The 24,749-nt window shown below is 62.5% G+C and overlaps 1 protein-coding gene across 1 annotated transcript in view; it reads left to right on the top strand.

The window, feature by feature from the left end:
- HSPG2 (heparan sulfate proteoglycan 2) overlaps positions 1 to 24,749 on the top strand; it is a 41,561-nt gene that overhangs the window by 13,257 nt on the left and 3,555 nt on the right. The window contains exons 17-85 of the mRNA XM_053997518.1: positions 43 to 190; positions 272 to 399; positions 469 to 555; positions 636 to 694; positions 768 to 835; positions 1,382 to 1,522; positions 2,016 to 2,192; positions 2,293 to 2,472; positions 2,666 to 2,784; positions 2,868 to 2,979; positions 3,058 to 3,171; positions 3,251 to 3,378; positions 3,456 to 3,542; positions 3,628 to 3,677; positions 3,762 to 3,850; positions 3,925 to 4,065; positions 4,146 to 4,337; positions 4,860 to 4,952; positions 5,036 to 5,116; positions 5,197 to 5,427; positions 6,566 to 6,679; positions 6,769 to 6,896; positions 6,977 to 7,063; positions 7,933 to 8,159; positions 8,232 to 8,342; positions 8,423 to 8,523; positions 8,846 to 9,026; positions 9,514 to 9,573; positions 9,755 to 9,877; positions 9,965 to 10,105; positions 10,980 to 11,122; positions 11,207 to 11,342; positions 11,431 to 11,576; positions 11,659 to 11,797; positions 11,877 to 12,031; positions 12,135 to 12,273; positions 12,411 to 12,562; positions 12,962 to 13,100; positions 13,220 to 13,377; positions 13,729 to 13,867; positions 13,951 to 14,102; positions 14,198 to 14,336; positions 14,417 to 14,568; positions 14,653 to 14,791; positions 14,874 to 15,025; positions 15,109 to 15,247; positions 15,330 to 15,481; positions 15,568 to 15,706; positions 15,797 to 15,940; positions 16,015 to 16,149; positions 16,570 to 16,751; positions 16,825 to 17,017; positions 17,104 to 17,283; positions 18,770 to 19,030; positions 19,255 to 19,450; positions 19,540 to 19,637; positions 20,136 to 20,402; positions 20,478 to 20,590; positions 20,667 to 20,814; positions 20,895 to 21,011; positions 21,268 to 21,352; positions 21,437 to 21,581; positions 21,662 to 21,761; positions 21,845 to 21,954; positions 22,029 to 22,137; positions 22,218 to 22,316; positions 22,808 to 23,029; positions 23,300 to 23,532; positions 23,983 to 24,085. Of these exons, the coding sequence (XP_053853493.1) occupies positions 43 to 190; positions 272 to 399; positions 469 to 555; positions 636 to 694; positions 768 to 835; positions 1,382 to 1,522; positions 2,016 to 2,192; positions 2,293 to 2,472; positions 2,666 to 2,784; positions 2,868 to 2,979; positions 3,058 to 3,171; positions 3,251 to 3,378; positions 3,456 to 3,542; positions 3,628 to 3,677; positions 3,762 to 3,850; positions 3,925 to 4,065; positions 4,146 to 4,337; positions 4,860 to 4,952; positions 5,036 to 5,116; positions 5,197 to 5,427; positions 6,566 to 6,679; positions 6,769 to 6,896; positions 6,977 to 7,063; positions 7,933 to 8,159; positions 8,232 to 8,342; positions 8,423 to 8,523; positions 8,846 to 9,026; positions 9,514 to 9,573; positions 9,755 to 9,877; positions 9,965 to 10,105; positions 10,980 to 11,122; positions 11,207 to 11,342; positions 11,431 to 11,576; positions 11,659 to 11,797; positions 11,877 to 12,031; positions 12,135 to 12,273; positions 12,411 to 12,562; positions 12,962 to 13,100; positions 13,220 to 13,377; positions 13,729 to 13,867; positions 13,951 to 14,102; positions 14,198 to 14,336; positions 14,417 to 14,568; positions 14,653 to 14,791; positions 14,874 to 15,025; positions 15,109 to 15,247; positions 15,330 to 15,481; positions 15,568 to 15,706; positions 15,797 to 15,940; positions 16,015 to 16,149; positions 16,570 to 16,751; positions 16,825 to 17,017; positions 17,104 to 17,283; positions 18,770 to 19,030; positions 19,255 to 19,450; positions 19,540 to 19,637; positions 20,136 to 20,402; positions 20,478 to 20,590; positions 20,667 to 20,814; positions 20,895 to 21,011; positions 21,268 to 21,352; positions 21,437 to 21,581; positions 21,662 to 21,761; positions 21,845 to 21,954; positions 22,029 to 22,137; positions 22,218 to 22,316; positions 22,808 to 23,029; positions 23,300 to 23,532; positions 23,983 to 24,085 (9,548 nt within the window). The remainder of the gene's footprint in view (positions 1 to 42; positions 191 to 271; positions 400 to 468; positions 556 to 635; positions 695 to 767; positions 836 to 1,381; positions 1,523 to 2,015; positions 2,193 to 2,292; positions 2,473 to 2,665; positions 2,785 to 2,867; positions 2,980 to 3,057; positions 3,172 to 3,250; positions 3,379 to 3,455; positions 3,543 to 3,627; positions 3,678 to 3,761; positions 3,851 to 3,924; positions 4,066 to 4,145; positions 4,338 to 4,859; positions 4,953 to 5,035; positions 5,117 to 5,196; positions 5,428 to 6,565; positions 6,680 to 6,768; positions 6,897 to 6,976; positions 7,064 to 7,932; positions 8,160 to 8,231; positions 8,343 to 8,422; positions 8,524 to 8,845; positions 9,027 to 9,513; positions 9,574 to 9,754; positions 9,878 to 9,964; positions 10,106 to 10,979; positions 11,123 to 11,206; positions 11,343 to 11,430; positions 11,577 to 11,658; positions 11,798 to 11,876; positions 12,032 to 12,134; positions 12,274 to 12,410; positions 12,563 to 12,961; positions 13,101 to 13,219; positions 13,378 to 13,728; positions 13,868 to 13,950; positions 14,103 to 14,197; positions 14,337 to 14,416; positions 14,569 to 14,652; positions 14,792 to 14,873; positions 15,026 to 15,108; positions 15,248 to 15,329; positions 15,482 to 15,567; positions 15,707 to 15,796; positions 15,941 to 16,014; positions 16,150 to 16,569; positions 16,752 to 16,824; positions 17,018 to 17,103; positions 17,284 to 18,769; positions 19,031 to 19,254; positions 19,451 to 19,539; positions 19,638 to 20,135; positions 20,403 to 20,477; positions 20,591 to 20,666; positions 20,815 to 20,894; positions 21,012 to 21,267; positions 21,353 to 21,436; positions 21,582 to 21,661; positions 21,762 to 21,844; positions 21,955 to 22,028; positions 22,138 to 22,217; positions 22,317 to 22,807; positions 23,030 to 23,299; positions 23,533 to 23,982; positions 24,086 to 24,749) is intronic.

Raw genomic sequence — 24,749 nt, 5'->3', positions numbered from 1 at the left:
CACTGCTGCTGTGATGCCACTGTCACACTGCTCTGTCCCCAGGTGCCCTGTGGGCTACACGGGGCTGTCGTGCCAGCGCTGTGCCCCCCGTTTTGAGCGGGTGACGAGGGGACCCTACCTGGGGACCTGCTCTGGCTGTGGCTGCCACGGCCACTCCAGCACCTGTGACCCTGTTTTTGGCCACTGCTTGGTAAGGAGTTGACGAGGTGATGAGGGGACAGGGACACAGCACAGGATCACCACTCCCCTGTGACATGTGTCCCCCTCCCAGAACTGCCAGCACAACACGGAGGGTCCCCAGTGTGAGAAGTGCAAGCCTGGCTTCTTCGGCGATGCCACCAAAGGCACAGCCACTGCTTGTCACCCTTGTCCCTGTCCCTACACGGAGCCATCTCGCAGGTGGGTGCCGACCCCAGGGACCAGCCCCTGATGTCACCGCCCTGGCATCACCGTCATTGTCACCCACAGGTTCTCGGAGTCCTGCTTTTTGGACACAGATGGCCAGGCCACCTGCGATGCCTGTGCCCCTGGATATGCTGGCCGCCGCTGTGAGAGGTGGGTGGGAGGTCCCTCCCCATAACCCCCCCACCTGGCATCCCCCACCCATCACCCACCTATCACCCACCCATCCACAGGTGCGCCCCAGGCTACGAGGGAGACCCCATCCAGCCGGGTGGCAAGTGCACCCCAATTGGTGAGTGGAGGGTGCTGCTTGGGGGGGTCCCTGCACCCTTGGGTGCCCCCACCCTCACCCTCGCTGCTTGCAGGCCAGGAGCTCGTCAAGTGTGATGCCCGCGGGGGCCAAGATGAGGCGGGTGGCACTTGTCGCTGCAAGGTGAGGGCAGGGGGCTGGGGGGACAGTGGGGCAATGTTGGTGGGGACAGTGGGGGGGGCAATGGGGGACTGGGTGTTGCACCAGCCTGGTCCCAGGTACCCAGTCCCTGCCCTAGCACCCATCCTAGCTCTGTCCCATAGCACCCAGTCCAGATCCCCTGAGGCAACCAGTCCCACCCCCCCATAGTACCGAGTCCCACCCCCATAGCACCCAGTCCAATCCCTGGGGTGCCCAGTCCAATCCACCCAGCACCAATCCCACCCCCTGCCCCATGGCACCCAGCCCAACCTCCCAGTAGGACCCTCTCCAACCCCCCATAACACCCACTCTGACCCCTGGGGGCACCCAGTCCGATCCCCCCAGCACCAGTGACAACCCCCCATGGCACCCACTCCAATCCCCCATAACGCTCAGTCTGACCTCCCCGTGGCACCCAGTCTGGTCCCTGGGGTACCCAGTCCCACCAGCCCCCCCAGCATCCCTCCCACCCTCTGCAGCCAGTCCCACCCATTTCCCTGCTCACCCCTGCCCACCCTGTGTCCACAGCCCAACGTCCGTGGCCGGCTCTGTGACTCCTGTGCCGCTGGCACCTTCCACCTGAGCGCTGCCAACCCCGCGGGCTGCCTGCCCTGCTTCTGCATGGGGCTGTCCCGCTCCTGTGCCAGCTCCGCCTGGCACCGCCACCAGGTACCCACGGGACAGGCTGTGCCATCCTGGGCCGTGGCATGCCATGTCTTGTCATTGTCTCGATGTGTCATTCCATGCCATGCCACAGTAGTGCCATGCTGTGCCATGCTATGCCATGTTGTGCCGTGTCTTGCCGTGTCGTGCCGTGACGTGCCGTTATACGTCGTGTCATGCCATATGGTGCCATGCTGTGCCAGGTACTGTCACGACACACGTCACCATGCCATGGCATGGTCTGTGGTGTCACACCGTGCCATGCCTTGTAGTGCCGTGTAGCACCATGTTGTGCCATGCAGTAATGTCACGTCTCACGTGCCATGATGTGCCATGCAGTGCCATGCCGTACAACACACATGTTGTGCCATGTCATGTCATACAGTGCCATGCTGTGCCAAGTGATGCCATGTAGTGCTACCTAATGTCATGTAGTGTCCTGCCGTGCCATGTAGTGCCATGCCATGCCAGGCCATGCCCACCACAATCCCTCTGCCAGGTGCTGCTCAGCTCTGAGGACTCGGCGCCACTGCCCCTGGCCAACCTGTCGGGCACACGGTTGGTGGGGGCCGTGCCACACTTCGTGTCCCCGCGGGAGCTGCGCTTCGACACCTTCCGAGAGCTGCCACGAGGCGTTCACTACTGGGTGCTGCCTGCACCCTTCACCGGGGACAAGGTGACACAGCCGCTCCAGGGGACCCCTCTGCGCCTCTCCGTGTCCCCGCTGCCCAGTTCGGGGCACAGGTGACCCCGAGCCATGCTGAGTGTCCCCACAGGTGACAGCGTATGGCGGGGAGCTGCGGTACACGGTGACACACCAGGCCCCGGCTGGCACTCCCCTGCCCCCCCGGCACCCTGACGTCCTGCTCCAGGGCAATGGGATCCTCCTGGAGCACTTCTCCAGTGCCACCCCCCCTGCTGGTGTCCCCACCACTGTCACTGTGCCCATCCGTGAGGTGAGAGGGGTCCCTGTGTGACACCCAGCGAGAGGGGCCATGGTGGGGGGTCAGACTGGGTGCTGCGGAGGGCTTGGTCTGGAGGTGCCAGGGGTCAGACTGGCTGCCATGGGGAGGTCACCCTGGATGCCCCAGGGGCTGGGCTGGGTGCAGTGGGGGATGGCAGCCCCCATGTCACCCTGGTGTGGCACAGGGTGCCTGGCGCCGCGCAGATGGGCACGATGCCACCCGCGAGCACCTCCTAATGGCCCTGGCCGACGTGGACCTGTTCATGATCCGGGCGTCCTACTCAGAGCAGCCAGAGGAGAGCAGGTGAGGTCCTGGTGGAGTCAGGAGGGGACACAGCAGGGTGGCAGGGTGGCAGGGCAGTGCTGACTTCCCCTCCGGCCCCACAGACTGGCTGATGTCACCCTGGACGTGGCAGTGCCACACGCCACCGGCCGCCCGCCCGCGCTGGAGGTGGAGGATTGTGCCTGCCCCCCTGGGTACCGCGGGGCCTCGTGCCAGGTGAGACCCTCGGGTCCCCTCACCGCCACTGTGGGGATGCTGAGCCGTGTCCCACCCCACTGCCACTGTCCCCTCTAGGACTGTGACACCGGCTACACCCGCAGCAGCGCCGGGCTCTACCTGGGCACCTGCGAGCCGTGCCAGTGCCACGGCCATGCCAGCGAGTGCCACCCTGACACCGGCGTCTGCCAGGTCAGCTGGGGACACCCAGGGGACTCCCCGGGGGCCCCCATGGCAGGGACACCGATGCCATCACCCCCTTTCTTTACAGGGCTGCCGGGATCACACGGAAGGTCCCCAGTGTGACAAGTGCCAATCTGGCTACTACGGCGATGCCACCCGGGGCACTCCAGGCGACTGCCAGCCCTGTCCTTGCCATGGACCCCATGGGGACACCCAGTAGGTGCCATTCCATGGTCTGTCACATCCCTGAGGACGCAGACTGGGTGTCACCTGTCCCTTTGTCCCCTCCACAGGGTGGCAAAGATCTGCTTTGAGGACACGGACGGGCAGCCTACGTGCAGTGCCTGTGCCCCAGGGCACAGCGGGCGCCTCTGTGAGAGGTGACAGGGACGCTGGGGTGGGGCAGGGGTTGTTTTTGGGGTGAACGCTCCTCTCACTGCCTCGTTTGGGTTTGTCCCACCGTAGGTGCTCGCCCGGGTACGTGGGGGACCCGCTGCGGGGAGAGCCATGCCGAGGTGAGTGTCACAGGGCAGGGACAAAGTGGTGTGCCCTGTGGTGGCACTAAGGGGGGTTGTGGCTGACTGTGTGTCCCCCCTCAGTGCCTGGTGTCCCCGGTGGGCAATGCCAGTGTGACCCACGAGGCAGCACCGGTGAGGGCTGTGATGCCAACGGGCAGTGTCACTGCAAGGTGAGTCCTGTGTGTGTGTACCCAACCCCGGGAAGGGTGACAGGGCAATGTCACCACGCTGTCTTCCCCCCCAGGCCAACGTGGAGGGTCCCCACTGCGCCACGTGCCGTCCCCACCACTTCCACCTGAGCGGGGATGAGCCAGCTGGGTGCCTGCCCTGCTTCTGCATGGGCATCGTTCAGCACTGCACCAGCACTGCCTACGCCCGTGGCACCGTGAGTGTACCCTGTTGTCCCCACATGTCCCCAGGGTGTCCCCACCTGTCCCAGACCCCTCTCACCCCTCGATCCCGCAGATCCGGACGTCCTTTGCCCCGGGGGATGCCCAGGGGTTCGCCCTGGTGAACCGCCAGCGCAGCACCCGCGTGGGCAGCGGCTTTGGGGTGCAGCTGGGGCACCCCCAGCCCCACCTGACCTACGAGCGCTTTGGGGAGCTGCCCCCTGACTCCTACTACTGGCAGCTGCCACCCCCCTACCAGGGGGACAAGGTAACAGGGTGACCCCTGGGAGGACAGGGGTGCCCATGGGAGCCATGGGAATGCCCCACCAGGGGCTGCACCCCCTCTCCATGGGCACCCTGGGCACTGTTGGGTGGGGGGGAGTGTGGGCACAGCCTCCTTGTCTCTGCCCTTCTCCTTTTTCTTCTTCCTTTTTCCCTTTCCCTTCTCTTTTTCCTATTTTCATCTTGTCTTTTTTCCCTTTGCCCCTTCTCCTTTCCCTTTTCTCCTTTTCTCACAATTTTTGCCTTTTTCATCCCTGTCCTGTGCCATCCCCTGTCCACATCATCATCCCTGTTCTTTTCTTTCTTCTCTTTCCCCATCATCATCCCCTCCCCTCCCCACCCTCTTCCCTTCCTCATCCCTGTCCTCTTTCTTTCCCCTTTCCCTTCTCCCCTTCCACTTTTCCCTCTCCTCTTCCTCGTCCCTGTTTCCTCTCATCACCTTCTCCCTGCCCATCCCTGTCCCCGTCGTGCCCGTCCTCTTCCCTTTGCCCATCCCATCCTGCTGCAGGTGGGCTCCTACGGCGGTCGGCTGCGCTACACCCTGACCTACACCCCGGGGGGACAGGGAGCCCCCCTGCCCGACGCCGACGTCCAGATCACAGTAAGGGGTGCCAGCTGGGGCGGGACAGGGACACACCGGGTGACACCAGGACCCCCTGACGCCCTTGGCCCCCTTGTCCACAGGGCAATGACATCACGCTGGTGGCCTACCAGCCTGACCTGCCCCCGCGGACACCCCAGGCCTTCGAGATCATTTTTCGGGAGGTAGGAGGTGGTGGGCAGCCTTTGTCCCTGATGTCCCCCTCTGCCACAGTGTGTCCCCTACTAACCCCCTGTTCCTGCAGCAATACTGGCAGCGGCCAGACGGGCAGCCGGCGACACGGGAGCACCTGCTGATGGCACTGGCCGACCTGGATGAGATCCTCATCCGAGCCACCTACTCCACGAGCACGGCCGTGGCCGCCATCGCTGACGTGGCCATGGACACGGCCGTGCCCCCCCAGCCCGGCTTGCCCCCAGCCCCCGAGGTGGAGGAATGTCGCTGTCCCCCCGGATACCACGGGCTGTCCTGCCAGGTGAGCCCAGCCCCTCCCAGTGTCACCCCAACACCCTCATCACCTCCCTACCCTCCTCCCCAGTATCTCCTCATCATCCTCCCAGTCACCCCCCAGCATCCCACCATCAGCCCGGGGTGACCCTCCATCACCACCATCACTCCCTTCATCATTGTCCCCATCATCAACCCCAGCATCCCCCGATCATGCCCAGTATCACCCTCCATCCTCCCATTAAGTTCCCCAGCAGTCCATCATCCCTCCAGCATCCCCCTTCATCACCCCCCATCGTCATCCCTTCACCCTCCATTATCATCCCTCCATCCCCTTATCCCATATCAAACCCATTATCATGCTGCCAGCCTCATCCCTGTTACCCCTCCATTTTCCCCGCAGTATCACCCCCTCATCGCCTTCCATCACCCCCGCAGCACTCCCCCATCACCCCTCCATCACTGTACCATCATCATCACCAGCAGTCCCATCATTGCCCATCAGCCCCCAGCATCCCCCAGTACACCCAGCACCCCCCTTTCACTCCATCACCCCCCATATCACGCCCCATCATCATCCCCCATGACCCCACATGAACCTCCCTATCATCCCCAACATCACCCCTACAACTCCCACCCAGCATCACCCCCAGCATCCTCCATCAACCTCCCCAGCACACCCATCATCATTCATCTGTCCCCCAGTCCCCTCCCTCATGTCCTCATCACCTTTCAGCATCCCCAGCGTCCCCCCATCATCCCAGGATCACCCCCATCCCCCAGGATGTCCCCCATCACTCTCCATCAACCTCATCACCCCTTCAGCATCCCCCCAATATCACCCCATCACTCTTCATTACCCCCCAGCACCCCCATCATCACCCATCTGTCCCCAGACCCCCATCACCTCAGTATCACCCCCATCACCCCTCAATTCTCCCTTCAGTAGGGAGGATTGATCCCATCATTCTCCATCATCCCATCAGCATCCCCCCCATCATCGCCATCACTCCCCCATCCTCCCCCCAGCATTGCTCCCATCACCCCCATCACTCTTCGTCACCCCCCAGCACCCGCATCACCCATCTGTCCCCCAAGCCCCCTCCTCAGCCCTGCCCAGCCCCTTGCCCAGGCTGTGGGGGTCCCAACGCTGTCCCTTCCCGCAGGACTGTGCCCCCGGGTACACGCGCACTGGCGGGGGGCTGTACCTGGGGCACTGTGAGCTGTGCGAGTGCAACGGCCACTCCGAGAGCTGCCACCCCGAGAGCGGCGCCTGCTCCGTAAGGCCCCACATTCCGAACGTTCTGGGGGGAGCTGTGGTGTTGGCCCAGCCCTGACACCCCCAATTTGTGCCCCCACTATCCCCCAGGGATGCTTGCACAACACGGCAGGGGACTTCTGTGACCAGTGCGCCCCCGGCTTCTACGGGGACGCCACCGCCGGGACCCCCGAGGACTGCCAGCCCTGCGCCTGTCCCCTCCCGTACCCTGAGAACCAGTGGGTGCCTGCACTGGGCTGGGGGTGCTGCCTGGGGTGCCAGGGAAGGGACGTGCTCTCACCTTGCTCTGTCCTCGCAGGTTTTCCAGGACCTGTGAGAGCCTGGGAGGCGGCGGGTACCGCTGCACCGCCTGCGAGCCGGGCTACACTGGGCAGTACTGCGAGCGGTGAGGCTGCTGGCACCCCAAAACCTGCCCCAAAAACCCACCCCATGGGCTCACCCCCATATACCCACCCCCAAACCCCATCCCAATATACCCCTCGCCAAAACCAACCCCAATATACCCCTCCAAAAACCCACTCCAGGGGCTCACCCCCATATACCCACTCTGCTATACCTGCCCTGATGGGTTCACCCCCATATACTCACCCCAAAACCCCACCCTGACTGAGTCACCCTTATATATCCCCAAAACCCATCTGCATTGCCTCACCTTCACATACCCTGATGGGCTCACTCCCATACATCCACCCACACGTACCCACCCCAATATACTCCTACTGTACCAACCCAGTGTGCTCACCCCTATGAGCTCACCCCAATACACGTATCCTAAAGAGCATCTATATACTCACCCCGACACATGCACCCCAATATGCTCACCCCAAATTATGCACCCCGGTATATCCACCCTGATGGCCTTCCCCTTACAGACCCACCCCAAAATGCTTCCCAGTATACCCACCCTAATACACCCACCCCAATGTTCTTCTGCTACACCCATCCTGATGTACTCACCCTTATGAACTCACCCCATATTTTGCATCCTAAAGGGCTCAGCCTGACATAAGCACCCCAATGCACAGTGCACCTACCCTGATGGCCTCACACCAATGGAGATACCCCAAAGTGCCCACCCTTATACCCGCCTTGATACAGTCACCACCCCACTATATTCATCCTGATGTACTCACCGTGATGTGCTCACCCCAATATACCCCAGAATGCTCATCCCCATACACACCCCAAAATACTTCCTCCCATCTGCACCCCACCAGGCTCCCACAAACCCAGTGCCCCCATTGTTCCCCGCAGCTGCGCCCCAGGTTACACGGGTGACCCCACGGTGCGGGGGCAGGGCTGCGTCCCCGCGGGGCCCCCGCCCGCGCTGGCCGTGCGCGTGCACCCCGTGCGCACCGCGGTGCCGCAGGGCAGCGCCGTCACCCTGCGCTGCCACGCCACCGGGGACCCCCCGCTCTACTACCACTGGGTGCGAGAGGACGGGCGGCCCCTCCCCGAGGGCGCCCAGAGCCGCCGGCAAGGTACTGGGTGGCTCCGGGGGGGACATCGGGGTGTCCCCAAGGTGTGGGGTGCCACCTGCATGTCCCTCCCAGGTGAGGAGCTGCACTTCCCCAGCATCCAGCCCTCTGAAGCCGGCGTCTACGTCTGCTCCTGCCGCAACCTCCGGCACAGCAACGCCAGCCGTGCCGAGATCATCGTCACCGGTAGGTCGTTGTCACCAAGAGGGGGGGAACATGCACGGAGGGGAGGCAGGAGCGGGGCTCACCTCTCTGTGTGGGTGCAGAGACCCCCGACAAGCCCATCACCGTCACTGTGGAGGAGAAGCGGGTGCAGCGGGTGCAGCCCGGCGCCGATGTCACCTTCGTCTGCACTGCCAAGAGCAAGGTGAGGGGAAGGGGGCACAGCATGGCAGGGGTGCTGCAGGGCACCCCTGGGTGTGTGCAGGAGCATTCAGGGTGTGGAGATGCCCCTGGATGCCCACCTGGTCCTACAGAGCAAAGGGACACCCAAGGATGTACTCATGGGGACATCCAGAGCGCAGGAGCTGCTGTGCCCACATGGACCCCCAAGCCCCCTTGGGTCCTTACGTAGCTCTATGGGACATCCCTGGGTGCCACCTCTCCCCCATGGGTGCACAGCTGGGCATGTGCCCCACCACTGGGCCCATCCCAGTGGCCTCAGGCCTCCCCACCTCTGTCCCCCCCAGTCTCCCGCCTACACCCTGGTGTGGACACGGCAGAACCATGGGACGCTGCCGGCGGGCGCCGTGGACTTCAACGGGATCCTGACGTTGCGCGGCGTGCGGCCCCAGGACGCCGGAGTCTACGTCTGCACCGGCTCCAACATGCTGGACATGGACCAGGGCACTGCCACGCTCTACGTCCAGAGTGAGCCCCCACACTGTGGCTCACCCCGTGGTGATGGGGTGATGGGCAGCACCAGGGTGATGGGCATATTGACTGCCCAGACACGAGGGTGATGGGCCAAGGCACGGTGTGGTGGTCGCACTTGGCCCCCCGATGCTGGGTTTGATGGGCACACTTTCTGTTTGGAGGTCGATGCCCAGATGCCAGGGTGATGGACACATTCAATGCCTGGATACCAGGGTGATAGGTTTGCTTGGTGCCCAGTCCTTCAGGTGATGGGCACACTCACCATCCTGGCTCTGTGGTGACGGTGCCCGGATGCTGGAGTGATGGGGACATTGAAAGCCCAGACACTTGGTGCACCGACACCAGGTCAGTGGGCAGGTTTGGTGCCTAGATGCCAAGGTGATGGGTAGGTTTGGTGCTTGCACATCAGGGTGGGGGCAGGTTTGGTGCCTGGACTCCAGGGTGATGAGCACACTCCCCTGAGACCCACCCCCTCCTGCAGCTGCCTCAAAGACTCAGATGTTCTATGGACCCATTGAGTTCATGGAGGGGCACAGACCGGGTAAGTCACCAGGGGAGGGTTCCTGGGGGTCTGCATGCTCCCCCCACCCGCTGCATGCCGGGGCTCCACGTGCACCCCGCTGCTGGCTGTGCCACGCCACCCCGCTTCCCACCGCCCCACTGCCTGGGGACAGCACCGGGGGGGCCTGGCGAGCCCTAAGCCCCCCCGGGTCTCACCGCAGCTGGCACCGCCAGCGCCCCCACCGCCACCGTGGAGCCGGCGCAGCTGAGCGTGGCACCGGGGCAGCCGGCCGAGTTCCGCTGCGTGGTCACCGGCAGCCCCCAGCCCACCCTTGAGTGGCTCGGTAGGTGCCCACTGTGGATGGGGAGGACACTGGGAGCGGGTGGGGGGACACAGAGAGCAGGGGTGATGGCAGGCCATGTCCCTGCAGGTGCGCTGCCGCCGCAGGCTGTGGTTCAGGGCGGGACGCTGCGTTTCGCCGCGGTCGAGCCCGCTGATGCCGGGCACTACGAGTGCCGGGCACGGAGCAGCGCCGGGCAGCACACGGCACGCGCCTTCCTCCATGTGCAAGGTGAGCATCGTCCCTTTCATCTCCATTATCTCCATCATCAGTCATCCCATTTTCCCCATCATCCCCATCATCTCTATCGTCCCTGTCACCCCATTGTCCCCATCACCCCCATCCCCATCATTTCCATCATCCCCATTACCCCAGTCATTCCCATCGCTGCTGTCATATACATGATCCCTATTGTCCCCATTAGCCTGTCACCCCTCTTGCTCCCATCATCACCCATCAACTGTGTCACTCCCCATCATCCCTGTTGTCCATCTCCATTGTCCCCATGGTCTGCATCATCCCGTAATCCTCATCATCCCTGTATCCCTCCTCATCTCTGTCACCTCCCATTGTCCATCCCCCTCATCCCCACCATCCTATCATCTCATCATGCCCTTTGTCCCCATCATCACCACCATTGTCTCTGTCACCTCCCATTCACACCCTTCCTTGTCCCCACAATCCCTGTCACTCTCATTGTCCCCACTGTTCTCTTCTTCCCCTTCATCCCGTTGTCCCCTCAGCTCCATCATCCCATCATCCCTCATCATTCCACTGTTTCCATCACCCTTATCATCTCCATCATCTGCATCATCTCCATCATCTCTGTCCACCCCACTGTTCCCATTGTCCCCATTGCCCCCAACACCCCCATCACGCCCACAGTCTCTGTCATCCCCATCATTCCATTGTTCCCATCACCCTTATCATCCTCATCATCTCCATCATCTCCATCACTCTCATTGACCCTCGTCGCCCCCATCACCTCCATCACTTCTGTCATCCCCTGGTGCCCTTCACCCTCATCATCTGCATCACTCATGTCACCCCCATTGTCCCCATCCCGCCATTGCCCCCAGCACCGCCCTGATCCCCCTCCCCGCAGGCGCAGGCACCCCACAGGTGCAGGTGAGCCCGGAGCGGACGGAGGTGCAGGAGGGCTCCACGGTGCGGCTCTACTGCCGGGTCTCGGGGTCCCCCACTGCCACCATCACCTGGGAGAAGCAGGGGGGCACTCTGCCGCCGCAGGTGAGCGGGGTGATGGCACCCGTGGGTGCTCCAGGGGGTGTGGGTGCACCACAGGTGCCACTGACACCCACCCTTGTGCCACAGTCACGCGCTGAGCATGGTGACATTGCCACGCTCGTCATCCCTGCTGTGACGGCGGCTGATGGTGGCATCTACCTCTGCGTGGGCACCAGCGCCGCTGGCACGGCCCGCGCTGCTATTGAGGTGGCCGTGGTGCCAGGTGAGGAGGGTGGGGGACACCAGTGGTGTTTGGGGATGGATTTTGGGGGACTACAACCCACCCATGTCACCCCTTTTGCCCCCCACAGGGGTGGCACCACCGGTCCGCATAGAGTCCTCGTCCCCATCCGTCACCGAGGGACAGACCCTGGACCTGGACTGTGTGGTGGCAGGACCCAGCTCTGCCACCGTGACGTGGTACAAGCGTGGGGGCTCCCTGCCCGCTGGCCACCAGGTAGGGCACAGCAGGGTGGGCAGCACTCCAAACGCTGCCCTGTCCCCTGCTGTGTGACACCAAAGCATGTCCCCCACTGCAGGTTTCAGGGTCCCGGCTCCGTGTCCCCCATGTCACGGCAGCTGATTCAGGGGAGTACGTGTGCCGGGCAAGCTTGGGGACCGCTGTCCGGGAGGCATCTGTCATTGTCACCGTCGTGGCCGCATCAGGCTCATCCTATGGTGAGACTCGGCTCAGGAGCACTGCAAGGAACAGCTGGTTCCCAACAGACGGTCACAGCTGCTCTGTCCTCCCCTGCAGGACCACCAGCTTCAGGTGTCCCTGTCCGGATCGAGGCATCCTCGTCCACTGTGGCCGAGGGACAGACCCTGGACCTCAACTGCATCGTGGCCGGGCAGGGACAGGCCACTGTCACCTGGTACAAGCGCGGGGGGGCCCTCCCAGCCAAGCACCAGGTAGGGGATGCAGAGGGTGATGTTGTGAAGGGTGGCTGGGGTTGATGCACAGCTCTGTGCAAGCCCAGGTGGCTCTGGTGGCCCTTGTGTTCCCTCCCCACAGGTGTCTGGCTCCCGGCTGCGGCTGCTGCAGGTGACAACGGCCGACTCAGGCGAGTACGTGTGCCGGGTGACCAGCGGGGCCACCACCAAGGAGAGCGCGGTCATGGTGACCATCCAGCCCAGCAGTGCCGGTGCCTACTGTGAGTGGGGACAGGGGGTGGGTGGCAGTGCCAGCAGGGGGTCCCTATGTGTCACAGCACTGAGCTGTGGCTCAGGTGCCCGTACTGGTGAGGTCCTGCTGTGGTCACTGGTGTCACCCTCCTGTCTTGGTCCCCAGCCCCAGCCAACACGACTCCCCTGCGCATCGACTCCCCCTCCTCTGCCGTGGTCGAGGGACAGACCCTGGACCTCAACTGTGTCATCGCCAGCCCCACGCAGGCCACTGTCACCTGGTACAAGCGTGGGGGAATCCTCCCAGCCAAGCACCAGGTAGGGAACACGGAGAGGGGATGTCACCAAAGGGGGTGGATGCAGCTGACCTACAACTCTGGGGAAGCCTGGGTGGCCCATACAAATCCTGTTGGCCCATGCAAGGCCAGTTGGCCCTGGGCAAGCCTAGGTGACCTGTGCGAATGCAGATGGTCTCATGGAAGCCCAGGTGGCCCCTATAAGGCCAGGTGACCCCATGCAAGACCAGGAAGCTCCTTGCAAGCCCTGGGGGGCCATGAAAAGTTAGGTAACCTATGGAAGCCCATGTAGCTCATGTAAGTCCCAGTAGCCCATGAAAGGTTAGGTGTCCCCATTCAAGCCCTGGTGGTCCCATTCAAGTCCATGTGGCCCCATGGAAGCCCAAGTGTCCCCAGTAATCCCCGTGTCCCCTCCCCACAGGTGTCTGGCTCCCGGCTGCGGCTGCTGCAAGTGACAGCGGCCGACTCGGGCGAGTACGTGTGCCAGGTGACCAGCGGGGCCACCACCAAGGAAACCTCCATCATGGTGACCATCCAGCCCAGCAGTGCCAGTCCCTACTGTGAGTGGGGACAGGGAGCATGGGAGGTTACCCACTGGGGGGTGACACTGCTCCCAGTGTCCCTGGGAGGGTCAGACACATGGTGATGGTCACAGTCTCTAACCCATCTTGGTCCCCAGCCCCAGGCAGCACAACCCCACTGCGCATCGAGTCCTCATCCCTGTCATCCCCCGTGACTGAGGGACAGACCCTGGACCTGAACTGTGTCATTGCCAGCCCTGCACAGGCCACTGTCACCTGGTACAAGCGTGGGGGGACCCTCCCAGCCAAGCACCAGGTAGGGGACACGGAGTGGGGATGTCACCAAGCGGGGAAGATAGGGATGACGTGCAGCTCTGGGCAAGACCAGGTGGCCCATTCAAGTCCTGGGGACCCCATGCAAGTTCTGATGACCCTATGCAAGCTTGGCTGGTCCTGGGCAGGCCCAGATGGCCCCGTGACTGTGGAAGCCTAAATGACCCCATGGAAGACCAAGTGACCACAAGGAAGCCCAAATGGCCCTGTATAAGCCCAGGTGGCCCATACAAGCCCAGAGTGGCCCTGTGCAAGCTCAAGTGGCCTTGTGCAATCCCAGATGACCCCTTGCCAGAACTGATGGCCCCTGTGACCCGTGTGTCCCTCCCCACAGGTGTCTGGCTCCCGGTTGCGGCTGCTGCAGGTGACAGCGGCCGACTCGGGCGAGTACGTGTGCCGGGTGACCAGCGGGGCCACCACCAAGGAGATCTCCATCATGGTGACCATCCAGCCCAGCAGTGCCAGCACCTACCGTGAGTGGGGACAGGAGGAGGTGACTGAGGACTTGGGGGCAGTGCTGCAGTCCTTGGGGTGACCCTCCTGTCTCTGTCTCCAGCTGCTGGTGTCACCCCTCCAGTGCGCATCGAGTCCTCATCCTCCTCTGTGGCCGAGGGACAGACCCTGGACCTCAACTGCATCGTGGCCGGGCAGGGACAAGCCACTGTCACCTGGTACAAGCGTGGAGGGTCCCTCCCAGCCAAGCACCAGGTGGGGGACATTGAGGAGCGTTTTGGGGTGGAAAAGGCATTTTTGGTGGTGTTGAGGGGTTTATGTCCCCATTCTCATGTGTGTCACGTTTCCAGGCGTCAGGCACCCGCCTGCGCATCCCCCAGGTGACAGCAGCTGATTCAGGGGAGTATGTGTGCCAGGTGACATCAGGCAGTGTCACACATGAGACATCCCTCATCGTCACCATCCAGACTGGCGTTGGCTCCTCTTACGGTACTGAGATGGGTGAGAGGTGACATAGGGACATGGTGAGGACACAATGGTGACCCTATGGACCCTACTGCCACCCCCAGCTGTTGGTGTCACACCACCAGTGAGGATCGAGACCTCCTCCGCTGCTGTTACCGAGGGACAGACACTGGATCTCAACTGCATGGTGGCAGGACAGGGTCATCCCCATGTCACCTGGTACCGGCGCGGGGGGGCTCTGCCACCAAACAGCCAGGTGGGACATGGGGGAGGTGGCTTTGCCCTGCAGGCCACAACCCACATCAAGTACTGATGTGTCCCCAACTTGTCACGTCCCCAGGTGTCAGGGACCCGCCTGCGCCTTGCCCAAGTGGCAGTGGCCGATTCAGGGGAGTACGTGTGCCGGGTGACCCTGGGGACTGTCACCCAGGAGGCATCTGTCATTGTCACAGTGCCCAGCAGTGCCGACAGCTATTACAGTGAGTGTGAGAGCGGGCAGCGCTTGGGGACAGTTGGGTGTCACATTGGTGATAAACGTTCCCTTTCCCTGTCCTCCCTCAGCCTCTGGCATCTCCCAGCCCCTCCGTATCGAGTCCTTGTCCTCGGCCATCGCCGAGGGACAGACCCTGGACCTCAACTGCGTGGTGGCAGGGTCCGGCCCCACCACTGTGACGTGGTACAAGCGTGGTGGCTCCCTGCCTGTTGGCCACCAGGTAGGGGGCAGGGGAGGATCACTCTGAATTTGTCCCTTCCCCTGCTCTATGGTGCTGACTTGTCCCCTAACTGTTCCCTCCAGGTGTCAGGCACTCGCCTGCGCATCCCCCAGGTGACAGCAGCCGATTCAGGGGAGTACGTGTGCCGGGTGACATCAGGTGGCATCACGCAGGAGACGTCCCTCATTGTCACCATCGATGACGGAGACAACCCATCCCACTGTGAGTGCCACCCTCCAGGGGACAGGTTCCTACTGGTGTCAGGGACCACTGGGGCCATTCACCCTCAACCCTGCCCATGCAGCCACCAGCATCACACCACCCATCCACATTGAGTCCTCGGCGTCCTCTGTCACCGAGGGACAGACTCTGGACCTGGACTGCGTGGTGGCCGGCCAGGGACAGGCCACCATCACCTGGTACAAGCGCGGTGGGGCCCTCCCAGCCAAGCACCAGGTAGCTTGGGACACCGGTGGGGTGGGGAATGGTGGTTGCTGTGCATGGCTGGGTGATGCCACCACCTTCTGTTATGATGTCCCCAGATCTCGGGGTCCCGGCTGCGGCTGTCACAGCTCTCGGTGGCCGATTCAGGAGAGTACGTGTGCCGGGCTGACACGGGCAGCGCCTCCCGCGAGGCCATTGTCTCTGTCACTGTCACCTCCCGTGACAGCTCCAGCTACCGTGAGTGCGGCCACAGGGTGAGGGAGGATGTTGAGGGGAGATGGGTGATGTGAGTGACCTCATGGCCTCTCTGTGCCTTTGTCCCCACAGGTTTGCAGAGCCCCATTATCTCCATCGACCCACACAGCATGGCGGTGGCACCAGGTGAAGATGCCACCTTCAAGTGTCGTGTTCATGATGGTGCCCGGCCTGTCAACATCACTTGGCGTATGGGGCCTGGCCAACACCTCCAAGGTATGGCAATCCCCAGAGTGGTCCTGGCATGGTCCCCAGGGTGGCCCTGGTGCTGATGGCTCCTCCTTGCCCAGACAATGTGAAGATCAGTGCCAACGGCTCAGTCATCTCCATCACTGGTGCCCACGTGAGCAACCAGGGCGCCTACCACTGCGTGGCCTCCAACCGCTTCGGCGTCGCCAGCAGCGTCGTTAACCTCGTGGTGCAAGGTATGAGGTGGCCATGGTGACCCTGGCCCTGTCTCCATGTGCTCCAGGTGCCCTCAGGGTGGTCTTCCTGTTACCATGCTGGTGTCCTCCATGTCATCCAGATACCACTGGGGTGATGGTGTCCCTATCCCCATCTCCTTTCCATGCTTCAGGAGCTCCTGGAGTGGTGGTGCCCCTGTCCCCATGCTAGTGTCCTTCCAGGGGCCCTAGGAGTTGTGATGTCCCCATCCCAGTTGCAGATGTCCTCCATGGGCTTCGGAAGCTCCTGAGATGTTGTGTCCCCATCCCCACACTCATGCTCATTTCCTCCCATGCTCCCAATGCTCCCAGGGTGATGGGTGCCCCTATGGCCAGGCACCTTCCAGTTGCCCTTCATGGTGGTGTCCTAATCCCCACCACAATGCCCTCCTCCTTTTCCAGGTGCCCCCACGGTGTCAGTGATGCCACCAGGCCCTGTGGCAGTGAAGGAGGGCAAATCCCTGAGCCTGGAGTGCCTGGGCCGGGGTGAGCCACGGCCGCTGGTGCGTTGGAGCCGGCTGGGCTCCCGGCAGAAGGTGGAGCACCAGACGCTGCTGCACATGGACAGCCAGGCCATCCTGCAGGTGAGGAGGCACCCAGGGGCACCGTGGGGCACCTGGGAGTGCCTGGTTCTCATGCCCACCCTGTCCCCACCAGCTCTCACCGGCCAAGCCGGAGCACGCCGGGACCTACGTGTGCACGGCGCACAGTGCCCTGGGCTCGGCACAGGCACGGGTGGATGTCAGCGTGGAGTCAGCACAGCAGCACCCCGGGGCCCCCGAGGTCACCGCACCATCCACTGTCACCGTGGTGGCTGGGGACACCGCCACACTGCACTGCGTGGCCAGAGGTATGGGGAGCCTGGAGGACAATGGTGGAGAAGGGATGTTCTGAGCAGTACCTGGCACCATGGTGATGGGCACGGTGTGGTCGTAGGTGACCCAGTGCCCCGGATCGAGTGGTCGAAGCTGCGGGCACCCCTGCCCTGGCAGCACCGCGTGGTGAACGGCAGCCTGGTCATCCCTCGTGCTGCGCAGCAGGACTCGGGCCAGTACATCTGCAATGCCAGCAGCCCCGCCGGTTCCACCGAAGTCTTCGTCACCCTTGATGTAGAGAGTAAGAAGGGGACAGCAGGGGGTTGGGGTGCCCCTGGGTTCCTGCTGCCACCTCCGCTGTCCTTCCTCTGCATGTGGCCACCTCCACCTTTACATCCAGCCCTTCCTCGCGGGACCATCCTCGCTCCATCGCAGCACTCATCCTCCTCCTCTCAAGCTCCGTCACCAACCCTTCCCGTGGGTGTGTCCCCTGCTTGTCCTATCCCTGTGCATGTCTCTCTCCACTTCTGCTCTCTCATCCATCCATCTAACCATTCATCGTGGATCTATCCATGGCTCATCCATCCCAGCTCAAGCCCATCTCTCTGTCTCTGTTCATATCTCTCCTTCCAATTTTCGTCATGGATCCATCCATCTCATTCATCCCTCGCACACACCCATCTCTCTATCTCTTTACTCTAACATCCCTTTCTTCCTTGTGGATTCACTCATCCATCACAGCTCATGACCATCTCTCCATCTCTGCTCAGACCTCTCCATCTGTGTTTTCCTTGTGGATTCATCAGTTCTAGCACACACCCATCTCCCTATCTCCTTACTCTTCCATCCATTTTGTCCTTGTGAATTCACCCATCCCTTATCCATCATAGCTCATGTCCATCTCTCCATCTCCTCTCACGCCCTCCATCCATCCCTTCCTGGTGGATTCATCCATTGCTCACCCACTCCAGCTGACATTCCTCTCTCTGTTTCCTCTCACACCCCTCCATGCATCTCATCCTTGTGCATCCACCCATCTCTTGTTCATCTTAGCACATGCCATCTCTCCATTTCCTCTATTTCCTCTCACATCCTTCCATCTGTCCCTTCCTAGCGTATCATCCATCTCATCCATCCCAGCACATGCCCAACTCACCATCTGCTCTCAAACTCTGCCAGTCATTGATCCCTCCACCCACATACCTACTTCTTCCTTGTGGGTTCATCCATCACTCAACCACCCCAGCTCACATCCATCTCCTAACTCTTCTATCCATCTCTTCTTTGTGCATCCATCCATGTGATCCATCCCAGCATATACTTGTTTCTCAATCTCCCCTCAAATTTATCCATCCTTGCCTTCCTGGTACATTCATCCATCATTCAATCCTTCCAGCTCACATCCAACTCTACATTTCCTGTCTCCTGCATCCATCTTTTCCTTGTGCATCATCCATCTCATCCATCCCAGCACACACCCAACTTGCCATCTCCTCTCAGACTCTCCAATCATCCATCCATCCATCCATCCATCCATCCATCCACCCATCCACACATACACCCCTTCCTTCCTGATGGATTCATCCATCACTCCTGGCCATCCTAGCCATCCACGTCTCCATCTCCGCTCACTCCTCTATCCACCTCTTCCTCATGGATCCATCCAACTCTCATCCATCCCAACACATGGCCATCTCCATCACCCCCTACACCCCTCACCAACACCCTCCTTGCCCCGCTGACCATTCCTGGCCTCATCATGGCTGACGGCTCCCCCCATCCCGCAGCACCTCCATATGCCACCATCCTCCCGGAGGACACGGCGGTGCGGGCAGGTGACGCGTTCCAGTTGCTGTGCCTGGCCCACGGCACCCCCCCGCTGCACTACACCTGGGACAAGGTGAACGGCAGCCTCTCGGCGCGCGTGGCCCACCGCGCCGCCCTCCTCCGCCTCAGCCCCGCGGCCCCGGCCGACGCCGGCACCTACCGCTGCCTCGTCACCAACCGCGTTGGCATCGCCGAGGCCTTCGCCCGTGTGGCTGTCCATGGTGAGCCCATCCTCGGGTACCATTGGTGCTCCACCTTGGGTGCTGGCAGTGCTGCCGGGTGCCCTCGGAGCTCTGCCTCCTGCCCAGGCAATCCCGGCACTGATGGGTATCACTGGGGCTCCACATCCCCCTGGGTGGTACCGCTGGGTACCACTGGGGGTCTGCATCCCACCCCGGTTATCCTGGTGTTCCTGGGTACCACTGGAGCTCTGCATCCCTTCCAGGTGATGCTGGTGAAGGTGGGGACATTGCTGGTGGTCCCTTGGTGGTGCGGGTGACACCAGGGAGCCTCGTCAAGGGGGTGGGTGGCACTGCTGAATTCGCCTGCTCTGTCTCCGGGGACCCCCGTGCCCGTGTGGAGTGGCTGAAGGAAGGTGGGGAGCTGCCCCCCAACCACAGCGTGCGGGACGGGGTGCTGAGGTAAGGAACATGGGACAGGGACCCCCACAGGATGTGGGACCCCCGCACTGTCCCCCGTGGGGTCCCTCACCCTGGCTGTGTCCCCGCAGGATGCCGGAGCTGGCGTCGGGGGCGCAGGGCGTGTATGTGTGCCGGGCCAGTGCCCCGGGCGGACAGGCAGAGGACAGGGCCACCCTCACTGTCCAGGGTAGGAGCATCACCCCAGCACCAGGGGACATGTCCACCCCCTGCCCTGTCCCCCACCACCAAGGGCACCCCAGGATCCCCATGTCCCCCCACCGAGGGACCCCCCAGCACCTTCCATTTCCCTACATACACAGGTACCCTGATAGCCCCCAATGCCCATGGTGACCCAAAATCTCTCCTCAAGCCTACAGGCGCCCCAATACCTCCCACCCTTCCCCATGCCTGTGGACATCCTGGCACAATCAGTCTCTCTTCACACCCGTGGACACCCCAGTGCCCCCTGTCTCCTCCCACACCCATGACCACCCTGGTAGTCCCCATGTCTCACCATGCTCACGAGGACTCCCAACACCTCTGACCTCCCCTCTCACCTCTACAGCCACCCCATTTGTCCCACATGCCCTCAGGAACCCTGTTTCTCCCTGTCTCCTACTCCAGTGCCAGACTGCAATGCCTCCCTGTGCCAGGGGTTCACCCCAAATCCCCACTGTCCCCCAAGCTCTCCCCAGGGCCCTGATCAACATCCGGACCGCAGTGCAGACAGTGCTGGCAGGGACAACTGTGGAGTTGGAGTGCCTGGGCTTGGGGGAACCCCGTCCCCACGTCACCTGGAGCAAAGTGGGGGGCCGCATCCGCCCAGGGGTGCTGGTCCGCGCCGGCACCCTCACCATCGAGCAGGTGGAGCGGGCTGACGCCGGGCAGTATCGCTGCACCGCCACCAACGCCGTGGGCACCGTCCAGTCCCACGTCATCCTCCACGTGCAAGGTGAGCACGGGGACGCAGAGGTGGGGACGCCCACCGTGTCGCTGCAGGTTGGTGACACCTCCGTGCCGTCCCCAGCCGCTCCTCAAATCGCCGGGCAGCCGGAGGTGAAGGAGGTGTCCCTCGGATCAGCAGCTGTTTTGCCGTGCTTGGCATCTGGCTTCCCAGTGCCAGAGATCACCTGGAGCAAGGTACAATGGAGGGGTGGGGGTGGCAGGGGTTGTGGGGGCTGCTTGTGGGGGCTGACCCCCCTCCGCTGTGCCGCAGCTGGAGGGAGAGCTGCCGGCAGGTGCCAGGGTGCAGGGGAACGTGCTGACGCTGCCGGCCGTGCGCCCCGAGGACGCCGGCGTCTACACCTGCGTGGCCGCCAACCACCGCGGCCAGCAGACAGCGTACTACGTGCTGAAGGTCCAAGGTGAGGAGAGACAGGGACGAATGGATGGATGGGACTGGGGGTGGTGTGCCCTGCTCCTCCTTACCCTCCCATCCCTGCAGAACACGTGGTCCCCTATTTTGGGCAGTCGCCCCGCTCCTTCCTCCCCCTGCCCACCATCAAGGACGCCTACAAGAGGTTTGAGATTGTCATCACCTTCCGACCTGATGCTGCTGATGGTGAGCCTGTGTGCCCCAAGTGTCCTCTGTGTCCCCCTTCATGTCCCTTCCATCATTTCCCCCTCCCTTCCCTGCCTTCATCCTCCCCTCCCTTCAGGCTCCACTTGCCCTACTTTATCTCCCATTCTCTGTTCATCTGAGACCTCCAGTTTATGGGGGATTTCTCCTCCATTCTGGGAGGATTTTGAGGTCCTCTAGGATGTGTCCCCCATCTCAGGATGGGGACCGTCCCATCTGATTCCCTGCCACCCCTCAGGGCTTCTCCTGTACAATGGGCAGCGGAAAAACAGCGGTGCCGACTTCATCTCCTTCGGGTTGGTGGGTGGACGCCCCGAATTTAGGTGAGACCTATGAGCGGGTGTATGGGAGAGGTGGGAGATGGGTGCCAGCACGCACCCACACCCCTTGTACCTCCAAAAAATCAGGTTTGATGCTGGTTCGGGCATGGCCACCATCCGTCACCCCACAGCGCTGCGGCTGGGCGAGTACCACACCGTGCGGCTGCTCCGCAACCTCACCTGGGGCTCGCTGGGCCTCGATGGGCACCCCGCTGTGAACGGCACCTCCCAGGTATCACCTTGGGGTGGGGTGTCGGGGTGCTGGAGCAGGTCAGGGTGCTGGAGCTGGTGCCCACCCACGTGTGCCTGCAGGGGAAGTTCCAAGGGCTGGATCTGAACGAGGAGCTGTACCTGGGGGGGTACCCCGACATCGGCGCTGTGGCAAAGACGGGGCTCAGCCGGGGTTTCATGGGTGAGTGAGGGGTTTTGGGGGACACCAGGGTGAGGGGACGCGGGCATCATGTGACAGTTCTGCCCATCTCCACCACCCCACAGGCTGCGTGCGCCAGCTCCGCATCCAAGGGGAAGAGGTGGCCTTTGGAGACATGGACCTGCAGGCACACGGTGTCACCAATTGCCCCACCTGCCAGGACCGGCCGTGCCAGGTGAGGGTGGTGGGGAGGAGGTGATGCCCACCCATCCCTGCCCACTGCTGACACCCATGTCACCCCTCACCCAGAACGGCGGCGTGTGCCAGGACGACGAGAGTGGCACCTACGTCTGCCGATGTCCCCACGGCTTCACTGGCAGCAACTGCGAGTACTCGCAGGCTTTGCACTGTCACCCGGGTAGGTGATGCCACTCCCTCCATGGGGACATCATCCCAGGGTCCCTTCAGGACGGGTGCTCATGGCTTCTCACCCCACAGAGGCGTGTGGGCCTGATGCCACCTGCGTCAACAGGCCAGACGGGCAGGGCTACACCTGCCGCTGCCACCTGGGCAAGACTGGGGAGAGGTGCACCGAGGGTGAGCGACACAGGGACACAGCTGGCACCGTCCTGGGACACGGGGATGGGGTGGGGACCACCCAGGGAAATGGGGACATGGCTGGGACCACCCTGGTGACATGGGGATGGGGATGGGGATGGGGTGGGGCTGGGTACCACCTTGGGGACACTGGCAAGAGGTCAAGACCAGCCTGGAAAGATGGGCACCATGGGGATGGAGGCTGGTGTCCCATCCTGGGGATGTAGGTTGGGTCTCACCATGGGGTTGGATATTGGGCCCCACTGTGGGGTTGGAGGCTGGGGGTAGAGGCTAGGGATGGATGATGGGGTCCCATCATGAGGATGAAGGTTGGGGATGGATGGATGGATGGATGGATGGATGGATGGATGGATGGATGTTGTCCCACCCTGGGGATGAAGGCTATGGATGGGATGTTGCTCTGAAGATGGAGTGGAGGTCCCACCCTGAGGTGGTGGGGTCCCGCACTGGGCACTGACTGGGATGTGCAGGTGAGGTGGTGAACGTGCCATCGTTCGATGAGGAGGGAGCCTTCGTCTCGTACCCGCCCCTCACCAACGTGCACCATGAGCTGCGGCTGGAGGTTGAGTTCCTGCCGCTGGCGCCCGACGGGCTCCTGCTCTTCAGTGCCGGCAAAGCCGCCCCTGTCGAGGACTACGTGGCCTTGGCCATGATCGGTGGCCACCTCGAGTTCCGCTACGAGCTGGGCTCAGGTGGGTGGCACAGGGCAGGGGGCACTGTGGACAGGTGGCACCGGGGACCGTGGGAGTAAGGGAGTGACACAGCATTACCAGGGTTCACTGCCATGGAAGGGGTCCCTGAGCCACAGTGGGGTCCCCAAATGTCACTGGGATCCTTGGGAGTCACTGGGGTCCTTGGGAGGCATTCTCGTCCTCAAGCATGACCCAGGGCACATCTCAGGTCCATGAGTATCCCTGGTCGTCCCCCAGTGGCCCCCACAACACCACCCCCTGTCCCCACAGGCCCGGCAGTGCTGCGGAGCGCAGAGCCAGTGGCCCTGGGCCAGTGGCACTGGGTGACAGCTGAACGGATTCACAAGGATGGGACACTGGTGGTGGATGATGCCGCCCCGGTGAAACGCTCCTCACCTGGCAAGAGCCAGGGGCTCAACCTGCGCAGCCCCCTGTACCTGGGGGGCACCGAGCCCCCCCTGCGCCCCCCCACCAATGCTTCTTTCCACGGCTGCATTGGAGAGGTGAGACCCCCCCTTGTGTCCCCTTGGAGGGCAGGTGACCCCCCTCAGGTGGGGAGGGGATTCCCCCATACTGGGGACATGATCCTCTTGGTGGGATGCGAGGTGACCCCCACTGATGTCCCCTTGTTGGGGGGATGACCCCCCTTGGTGTCCCTGGGGAAAATGACCCTATTGACAGCATTCCCTTGGTAGGGAGGTAACCCCGTTGTTGGGGAGGTGGCTTCCCTTCACATCCCCTTGTTGGGGTTCCCTCACTGCGTTGGTGATGCCTCACCTTGGTGTCCCCTTGGTTGGAAGTGACCCCCGTGGCTGGAGAGTGCCATTGGTGTCCCCTTGTTGGTGTCCCCTCATTGGAGAGGTGTCCCTCACTGGCGTCCCCTCGGCCCGTTGGTGTCCCGCTCGGGAAGTGACCCGGCGGCAGGGCGGTGACAGTGGGCGGTGTCCCCGCAGGTGTCCATCAGCGGGAAGCGCCTGGAGCTGCGGGAGCGGTTCCTGCGCAGCCGGGGGGTGCGGCCCTGCGGCCACCGCGCCCCGTGTCGGCCGGGGACCCGCGGTGAGAGCGGGGACGGGGGCTGGGATGGGGGGCGTTTGCACGCGTGCGTGCAGTGCGTGTGCATTACTGCGTGTGCATTACTGCGTGTGTGCTGCACGTGTCTGTATGCGTGTGTGCATTGCATGTGCATTTCTCTGTGTGTGCTGCGTGTGTGTGTGTGTGTGCAGTGCGTGTGCATTACTGCGTGTGTGTGCTGCACGTGTGTGTATGCGTGTGTGCACTGCATGTGCATTACTGTGTGTGTGCTGCGTGTGTGTGCAGTGCGTGTGCATTACTGCGTGTGTGTGCTGCACATGTGTGTATGCATTTGTGCATTACTGCACGTGTGCTGCGTGTGTGTGCGTGCATGCACTGTGCATGCATTGCTGCGTGTGTGCTCTGTGTGTGTGTGCGCACTGTGCATGCATTCCTGTGTGTGCTGCATGTGTGTGCTCGCATGTGTGCACTGTGTGTGCATTACTGCGTGTGTTCTGCACGTGTGTATGCGTGTGTGCACTGTGCAGGCGTTACTGCGTATGTGCTGTGCATGTGTGTGTGCAATGCGTGTGCATTACTGCAGGTGTGCACTGCACCTGTGTGTGTGTGTGTGCGCTGCGTGTGCATTACTGCATGTGTGTTCTGCACGTGTGTGCGCTGTGCATGCATTACTGCACATGCTGCATGT

Source organism: Vidua macroura, chromosome 23 (genome assembly GCF_024509145.1).
Source record: "Vidua macroura isolate BioBank_ID:100142 chromosome 23, ASM2450914v1, whole genome shotgun sequence".
In the NCBI taxonomy this organism is placed as follows: domain Eukaryota; kingdom Metazoa; phylum Chordata; class Aves; order Passeriformes; family Viduidae; genus Vidua; species Vidua macroura.
Note: the sequence above shows the minus strand (reverse complement) of the source record. Positions and strands in the feature narration are given on the sequence as shown.